At 42.9% G+C, this 9240-nt stretch overlaps 2 protein-coding genes across 4 annotated transcripts in view; one reads left to right on the top strand and one right to left on the bottom strand.

Moving 5' to 3' along the window:
* The window catches only part of TNFRSF18 (TNF receptor superfamily member 18), a 79291-nt gene that overhangs the window by 23465 nt on the left and 46586 nt on the right, over positions 1–9240 (top strand). For all 3 annotated transcript variants that reach the window (XR_012650324.1, XR_012650325.1, XR_012650326.1), the window contains 2 exons: positions 8–139; positions 1149–1219. The gene's annotated coding sequence lies outside the window, so the exon portion shown is untranslated. The remainder of the gene's footprint in view (positions 1–7; positions 140–1148; positions 1220–9240) is intronic.
* LOC142030855 (putative pleckstrin homology domain-containing family N member 1) lies at positions 9–9035 on the bottom strand. The gene is made up of 11 exons (XM_075027261.1): positions 8633–9035; positions 7367–7445; positions 6697–6843; positions 5737–5823; positions 4994–5066; positions 4187–4323; positions 2746–2892; positions 2092–2178; positions 1864–1939; positions 1344–1420; positions 9–556 (listed from the first exon to the last, which is right to left on the bottom strand). The coding sequence occupies exons 1-11, from the start codon at positions 8719–8721 to the stop codon at positions 482–484; spliced, it is 1074 nt and encodes a 357-aa protein (XP_074883362.1). The 5' UTR covers positions 8722–9035; the 3' UTR covers positions 9–481.

The raw sequence follows: 9240 nt of genomic DNA on the forward strand, positions 1-9240 counted from the left end.
TTGGCAGAGAAGAAAAGATATAGAAAGGAGACTGTTCACCATCAAGAATTGCACTGTGCCTGCCATTTCAAAGGAAGGCAATGGCTCTGCAAACCAACAGTTACCTGAATGCTCCTTTCTACGCATGGTTTAGGTTCAGGTAAACCTAAGTTTTATTTGTAGCATTTACGCAGTATTTTATAGTGTTTCTTTTTCTGGTAAGAATCAGGCAATAAGTATAGTAAAAAAATTGAGAAAGAATTCTCCTTGAGGCATATGTACAGCTGAGGTCAGAATCACAAGATCCTACATTGATTGCAATGGCCCATTCAAAACAGCAGCCAGTGGAGAACAGTTCTTGTGCAGACCCTTATTCACCTCTCGGTCTGAAAGAAGGTTGGTTTCCAATTTCTGGTCTATTCTTACTCGTTGTTGCAGCTTCTTTGCTTTCTCTTGGGATCGTATTCAACATACCTTCTTTTTGTCGCTGCATGCTAATGTCCTACCGATGTTGCCGAGATTTCTTAGGGATGATTGGTGGTGGCTGGAGAGTCAGATGGTCAAGGATTTTCTCTGGCTGGAACATATTTTCAGCACATGAATATCCTAACTCTGCCAAGAATTTCCATGCTAGATAAACATAGCCACACTCAACTATAGAATAGACATATTGATTAATAAATACTCAGAGACCAACATCTCTTCTGCTTTTAAAACATCTACTCCTGATTCACCTTTCTCTCCTCTGAGCTCAGATAGGGTTATCCACTGTGTAGGGTGTGCTGTATGTGCTGGCCAACAAAAAATTATTGACTCTGAAAACTAGAACTTAGATAAGGTCCTATTTTGAAGGATCTACTTGGAACTAACTCCTGTTTACATCAGTATAACTTCCAGGGAAGCAGGTCATAAGCTGGTATTGCTATCATGGGTATTTTAGGAGGTAGTGTGACATAATGTGTCTCTCTAGCTTCATGAAATAGAGTCCAATGGCCTGCCTCCTCCTCAGTAGTTCTGCTTATTTCAGTATGTAATTTCCATTGAAATCAGTGCAAGTTGAGTGCTTAGGCATCAGTCTTTCACTCTTAGAGTAGGTAGGTGTTTTGCCTGAGAGGACCCAAATTCAACCCCTGCTGATGGAGTGTTTTTCTTTTTTTTTAAATACCCAGTGATATTTTACTGGCCAAATGGATGAGTCTTAACAGAAGAAAGATAAGCTTGAAGATGTCTCCCTACTCAGGTGAGTCTTTTGTGGAAAAGGGGAAGAAAAGTTGGGAGGATGGTACCCCTTAGATAAATCTGTGGCTGGGAAAATCCCAGGCTTAAAAAGAGATATTGCTGCAGTAAAGTTCTCTGAAAAATACCTTTTGTAGGTAGAAGAGGCATTTTTCATAATCTTCTGCTGTGGAACAGGTGATAAGGATTGGTTCTGTCAGTCTTCCTGCAAGACATCAGCAGGGAAGTTTGGTGATGAAAAAATGTGCAAAGTTTGCCATGACACGTAGTTTATTAGCTTATAGCAAGGAACGTCACAGGGACTATCCCTTGTGGGAAGACAACCTCACAAGATAACCCATCCTCAAGGCAAGGCTGAGCACTGGTGTTGCTCAGTTTCTCATTAGAATCACAAAATGGTTGAGGTTGGCAGGGACCTCTGGAGGTCACCTGGTCCAACTCTCCTGCTCAAGCAGGGCCACCCAGAGCCGGTTGCCCAAGACCATGTCCAGATAGCTTTTGAGTATCTCCAAGGTTGGAAACTCCCCAACGTCTTTGAGCAATCGATGCACGTGCTCAGTCACCCTCACAGTAAGAAAACTGTTTCCCTATACTCAGATAGAACCTCCTGTGTTTCATAGCTCTCATCTTTCTTTTTCAATTACATACCTGTAATTTCAAACTGTAACCTCCCCAGCATGGCGGATTTCTCCTTTGCCTGGATTCCATTTAGGGGGAGTTTTCCCTTCAAACAAGAAAAGAAAAAATGTGCTTTTCCTTCATCTCCTCCCTTTTCTCCTTGCTATTCAGACATTTTCATCACCCAGTGCTGCTCACTAGCTCCAGCTCCTTTTAGTTCTTCACTTATTTGACTATTTGCAGTACTTCCTCTGTTACCTTGTATGTGATTGCAGTTCTGTCCTTATCCACAGAGAGGAAAAGCAGATCTTCTGGAAATAGGATCAGCAGTCTTTCCTCAGAGTCCTGTGGAAAAGAGTCATCTTAGAGACAGCGAAAATGTTCAATAACTTCCACTCAGTGGATCTGTCTCAGTCAAAGGCAGAATATGAATTTTAATGACTATGACAATACACCAAAACTTGGAAGTATCTGCAGCACCCAGCTGCTTCTGTGCCAGCCACAGATACTATTCTTTGTATTTCTTTTTCAGGTTGGGTATTCATTGCTTAGAAAGCTGATAAGATATCACGAAGTGGTGAGTTTTTTTTAGAATAGGTCAGGTACACATCTGCAGGGAAATGTTTAGAAAATGCTGATCTTGCTGTGTGATTGGAAAGGGGCGGATATCCCTCCCAGCTCTAGTCCCTTGGAAGTTGAGTGCAACAGTTTGGGCACATTGTCAGAAACAGCTTTCAAAAATACAACTGTATTTCCTTTTGTCTCTCTTTAATGCTGTGGGACTTTGACATAATTAGCCTTTTTTTTTTTTTTTTCCTTTTCTTTAAGCATCAGTTCCCTGTGAGCCTAAACTTTCACCGATTCCAGTCTTAAAGCCACCCACATGTCAGAGTGGTATACATTGTACATTACCTCCATGCAGCCACTAGCCACTTGCACCATGGTTAAATACTGTATCCTTCCCAGATGCTGAATAGGTTTTCCTTCCCACTTCAGAATGGTGTTACACAACAGATGTCTTGTCAGCTCCCTTTTCTTCCACTGTTCATCACACGGCACCTTTGTTTTTTTTTGAGACAGAGCAAAACGAGATAAAACTACAAGTATAATGTTTTTCAGGGTTATAGGGTGGTAAAAAAAAGGTATTTAGGATATATGCTTGGAAATTGGGAAACCCATGATGATGTTCCTAGTTTGCTGTAGGTTTCCTACCTACTTGAACAAAATCATGTGTACTGTGGTTTCATGAACAGCAGCTGAGACAACCAAACAGCTTTAGCTATTAAAAGGGAAAGGTCTCATTTTCCTTCTCCCCCTCAGAAGAGGTTGTTTGAGACATTGGTTTGATTTGAATTTGAATGTCATCTTAGTTAAAGCACTTCGGGTTTGGCATTCAAGTCCCTTTATCGGAGGATATTTTCATTTTCATTTTCCTTCAAAGTAGTGCTATCCAGCTGACCGGGGAGTGGGGCTTGATGTGGGCTCACGGTATGCATGGCTATACTTGAGTCCTGGATGGATTTCTGCAATCTATACTGAATCCTTGGAGCAGGACCACCTGGGCTAACTACCGTAAAAGCAGCTTGTATCCACTAGCTGCAAACAATTATGTGAACTGTAGGGAACATCAGAAACAAGCAGCGATAAAGGATGGGTGGTCTGGGTTGCACTTTCTCCCCCCAGACTGAAGACAAGCGTGCTGTTAGACACAACTGAGGTACAGTGTCGCCCTGGAGCCTACACTGTGCTAGACATCACGGCTAGCAGAGCAGATGTTTAAAAAAGGGGAAACCTTACCAGAACTGTTAGTAAATAACACTAGGGAGTGGGGAAAGACAGGCTGGCTTTCCAGTTGACTCTTACTCTTCAGGAATCTGAGCGTACCACGACATAGGCAAATGCTTTGGGAGGACTCACTGCGTTGCTGTATGCAAATTGCCTAAGGCACAGCTGTAGGGGTGTTTTCAAAAGCAGTGTGATCCTGCCATCTTGTGATCGTTGTGGATGTTGCAGTGTGTAGTGTGTCACTTGTGTGACAGTCAGCATGTATCGAAGAGTAGTAAGTCTTTATTTTGTGACTGTAACTAAGAGGAAATCTAATTTTTTTTTACCAGTGTGGTAGTTACATCCCAGAACAAAAACGATAAGTAATTTTTCTAAAATCTCTCACGAGCATAGAGTATCAGTTGCAAATTTGTGTGTAGTGAGTTTACTTACCATAGCCTAGAACAGCTTCCTCAAGTAACACTGTTCATTTTCAGCCTGCGTTCTAAAAAGCCCTGTCCACTTTGAAAGCTGCCACTGTTTCCTGTTTTCATCCCATTCTCTTTACAATTCTTCTGTGTTGACTCACCAGAAAAGAGATATTATTGTTGGGACTGACTGGGCGGTGAGCATTTGCCATCTTGATTTGATGCTGGAGGTGTTGAACCCACATGTTGAAGTCAGCTGAATTCTGGCAGCAAATGAGCCTGGATTCTATCATGGACCCTGTGCAAAGAAACATACAACCCCTGGGTCTGGGGAAGGATGGTTGCGATCTGCCTTTGAGCCTAGCAGGTGAATTCTGTCTGCTGCCCCTCTGCTCCGTCATTCATTATCTCTATAGCCACATTCCACCTGCACTTTGATATCTCATGATGAAACAAGCTCGTGTCTGTCTTGTGTTGTTCTTGATGGCAGATACTGGGTTGGCACTGGGACAATTAGGTAGCTTCCTTGTTCCACATGCAGACATCAGCATTTGCCTCATGTTTAGTGTAAGTAGAAAATTAGAGGAAAGGGGAACCTATAATTTATATCGCCTTGCATGTGAGGAATTCTAGTTAACCCTAAGGCATTCTTGATTTAAGGCTGCGCAGCAGTTGCATCCACCTGTGAAAACTAAGATTCCAAATTCCTTCCATCTAGCTAGGTCTCATCCTTCTGTGCAGCCATAGCGTATGCTGCCTGTGAAAGTCCAGTCCAGAAAGGCATGGCATATTCTCCAGCATGGCTGAGTGTTGGAGAGGAGGCATACCCCTTCTTCAGTAGCCCTCTGCGTGGCTGCATAACCCCTCTCATCTTCTAGTCACCTAGGCCAGTCCTTGAAGGCTGGAGCGTGGGTATCACTGCTTTGTGACTATCACAGGACCCTTCACGAACTGCAGAACAGGCTTACCGGAAATTTCAAATGCGTGGCTGATTCCACTTGCAATCTTTCTCAGACGCATCCCAACAAGAGGAAGGAGACCCTGGTATGGTAGGGAATTGTGTTAGAAATTCATTGGTAACAACAGCTTCTCTGTGTCCCACTGCGGTCCCCCTGATGTACAGCAGAATGCTTTTTGCAAAACCCAGAGATGTCCCATCCTTCGAACATTGGACTTTAAGGAAGTCTCTGTGGGATGATATTCACCTCATTGTCTGAAGACATAGGAAATTGGGGCTTTATTCATGTTTCCCTACTTGTAAAATGACTGTCCTCCTTCATAAAGTGCTCTGAGGTACAGGGGGGGAGATCCACCAACAGACCAAGGCTGGTGTTGAAAAGTTCTTTGTATGAACTAGATGGAATTTCATCTGCCTTGCAGCCTCCCCCTCTTTAATTCCTGCCTCATGCCCCAAACCATGCTAGAAGACTACACTCATGTTCAGGACAAAGAGGCCCTAGTTTGCATTTTGGATCCTGTATTTTGTAAACTGATGATTTCTCGTCTGTGTCCTCTTACAACACCAGTCTTAACCGATGGCGGGACCTAGATTTTTATCAACTTCAATGTTATATAGATCAAGGACCTTTCTGTAACTACTTTCTGTAGCTACAAAGTTTTCTACCTGCTAGAGCTATGAGCAAAGAGATATTTAAGAAACCTTGACTATGAGCACAGATACAACAGACACAAAAAGATTCTTGTGCTTTACCTCATAAACAAATGCCTTCTTTGTACGATCCACTGAAAGAATCAGCAAGTGGGAGGAGGACAGCACAACGTAGCATTCACACATCTCCTGTTGAAATAAGACCAATTATATCTTCCTTCCAAAATGTCTCCAATTTTTTTTTTTTAAAAAAGGAAATTGTATTTCTTCAAAGCTCTTCACCCTACCTTCCTTTCTGCTGATACAGTACTTAGGGCATCTTTATGTACAGATAGTGCTGATAGGTTGTCATGCTTACGGACCAGTTGGTAACTAGGAGCTATGCAGTGTTTAGCTGCTGGACTGTCTTGCACTAGGTCACAGTTTGACTAAAGCTTTATGTCAGTACTTTGTAATTTTATATCATCTTTCCTTAAATGGTCTATGTGCACTCTGAGTGCTAGTAAGCCAGAACATGGCATTCCTTTGAGACCGGGAGGTTTTACTTGTGTATACAGACAGATGAACAGCGATGTGCAGTTAAAGAGATGTGAATTCATGACAAAGCTAGAATAGATCTCAGTTCCCTCTTCTGACCTCATCAAAACCAGCGTAATGGCAATCACACTGCATTAGTTTTATCAGTCATCTCCGGTACCTGTGGAGAGGACTCGATTGTTACACATCCAAATTTGCAACCATAATAACCAGTCCTTATCTCTTTGGGGAAAAGAATATAAGAAACTTCTGACAAAAAGGACATTTTTGTTTCCCCAGGCAATGAATGAAAAGATTCATGATGCTCAAGGAAGCAGCTATGAAATCCATTCAGCTTTTATTGGCCCTGGTGAAAAAAGTCAAACATATTAGCATTAACTCTTGAAAACAAAGGTCAAGACAAATTGTAGCTTTAGTCAAACACTGAGATATGACAGTAATTTGGACAGGATGTATGAAATCCAAATTTCCCCCACCTTTTATTCCTTGCGTATTACTTAGTGGTTGTAGTAAGAGGATGATTACCTCCATGCAATAACTTCTCAGAAAAGCTGGGGAGGACCAAATAATTTCCCCAAGAGAGTGGATGTTCATCCCTTCCCAGCCACTGATAGGCTGCGTGATCAACAAGTTCGCTAGTTCCTCCCGTGTTCTTCCCCACGGTACTGCTGTCTGAAACAAACAAACGTCAGCATGCATTTCTTCTTGTAATCTTACCAGGAATATCCTGTAAAGTAAGACAATTCGAGGTGGAAAAATGGAAATGAGAGCTGAACAATAATGATTTATAACACTAGCTAAAAGAGAGAAGGGGTGCTTTTGCAGCCCAGATGGTGGGAGATTTGGATGTTGACCATATATGTGAATTTGCATAAATTGCTTCCCCTCTCTCTGAGCATCTTCTCTCAACAATGGGGATAAAACATGGTCCCAGGAAAAAATCCAAAACCGACTTGTGATGACAAACTTTCTTGCATGTGAATTTGTAGAACAAAAGCTGAAAACCTATACCTGGGTCTCAAACCAGCCAGAACTGTTGGTTACTTGCTTTCAAAACAAAGGACATGTCATAGCCTCTGGCACTTTACTGTAATGGGATACCACATCAGGATAATGCCATGGTGGGTGAGATAAATAGGCCTATGATTTCTTCCCTGATAAAAATCTTTGCTTGCATGACCCTGCTCATACTCACATCTTCTGTTTCTGCTAGGATTGCAGGGTCCTTAGGATGGAGGGATGCCTCGCTCTGGCCTTCTGAGTTGGACCACATTCTGAAATGGAAGGGAATATGGAAAGGCATAGAAAAGCACTTACATGTGTTGCATTTTAAAAAGAGAGAGAGAGAGATTAATGCTCAGCAAGCAGACAGATTTATGGATATCTGGCATAAATTTGATGTATTTTAGAATATGCTATTTTCTACAGGAATATTGGATGCTAACAGCTCAGTGAACCCTAGGGAAAAAAATGCAGCAGGTGCAGAATCAGAAAGCAGGCATGTCAAGGAGTAACACACCTGAACTTTTGGGGAACATACCATTAAATGTTCCCCCACATTAAGCAGAGACTAGGTCGTAAATTCAACAAGGCACTTAGACTCCTAATTTTCTACTGGCATTACATAGAAAAGAGTGTAGGGATGATGAAGGCACTCTCAGTGTGCCTGCCTTAATGGACAAGGAAGGAATAACACTGTTTCTTGGAATATGGTGAAATTATGGAAGGAAATGGATAATGTAGCTCAACACTTGGCCTAAAGTAAAGAATACTGAGGTGGTATGGTAACAGTCTTCACATACGTAAAAGACCACTAGAAGGAGGTGTGTAAGACAGAGACAATGGCCTTACCTGCATTAAAGGTTAGCTATTAGGAAGAAACAGGCTTGCCTGGGATATTGCAGAACTTACATCACTGGAGGTTTTCAAGGACAGGCTAGACAAGCACCTGTCAAGCAAGATTTAGGAAGAGCTGAGGCTGCTCCAGAGGTAGAAGCAGGACTAAAGTCCTCCTGAGCTGCTTTTCATGCCTCTGATTTGTCTCTGACATGTAACAGTCTGATTGAAAACATGTATTTCTGACAAAACATGAGCAGTACCTGCCAGAGTCCCAGGAGTTAGTTGCGATTGCCTGCCCAAAACAAGAGAAAGTTACATCCACGGCAGGAAGGTGTGCTCCCACCTTCAGTTTCTCAAATGCTGACCCTGTATCTTAAAAGGCTGCGACACCTTGATGGGGGACATATTGAGGAGAAGTAAGCGGTTTAGTTAGAAGACTAGATGAATCTGACACTTAGCGTTACTGTAAATTCTGGCTAGAAAAGGGGAAGAAGAGAAAGCTCTTCCTTTAGCCGAGCCATATTTGGAAAGCAAATACAGCCATTGAGTTTCAGTCTCAAGCACCAAATGCCTTTCTGTTTGAGTGGTGCTGATTCACATGCCCCCCCACATTGCTACCTACCTGCTCCTGCCTGGCTTCAGTAGCTCCCCCTCCTCCTGGCCTGTTCCTGCAGACCCAGCCTGCCTGGCACTCGGGTTGCAGCATCCCATGCTTGGTCACTGGCTCCCCTGTCCACAGATGCTTGCTTCAGACTGCTGCTGCAGTCCCAGGATGACATGAACGTGCCCGAACTACAGTCAATTAGACTAAGCATAGGAGGGGAAGGAAACACGCATGGACCCTTCAACTTACTGCTCATTTGAATTCCTCTTGGGTTAGAGGCAGCAGCATCTGAGATGTAAAAGCATTTCCTGTTGGTTTTAAACCTCTCTGCCTTCCCCCCCGTCTCCTTGGTCCCCCAAGCGTCATTGTTTCCTGCTCAGATGGTGACCTGATATAAGTGTGTGCTGCTGCTTGGCTGTCACCTCAACCAAATGGAAAATAGAGTCTGAATGTAATGAGGTTAAATGTGCACGGCACAGAGGATCTGATGAGTGAGGTGGCTGCACGTACAGCTGTGAATGATGGGGCAAACTGGGGGATTTCCACTGTTAAGCCTTAGGTTTAGCCTTTGCAGGTTCTCTCCCTGCCTTTTTGTATAAGGACTTTGTATGTAAAAAGTTTGGCCT

The sequence above is a fragment of the Buteo buteo genome, chromosome 5 (assembly GCF_964188355.1).
Source record: "Buteo buteo chromosome 5, bButBut1.hap1.1, whole genome shotgun sequence".
NCBI lineage: Eukaryota > Metazoa > Chordata > Aves > Accipitriformes > Accipitridae > Buteo > Buteo buteo.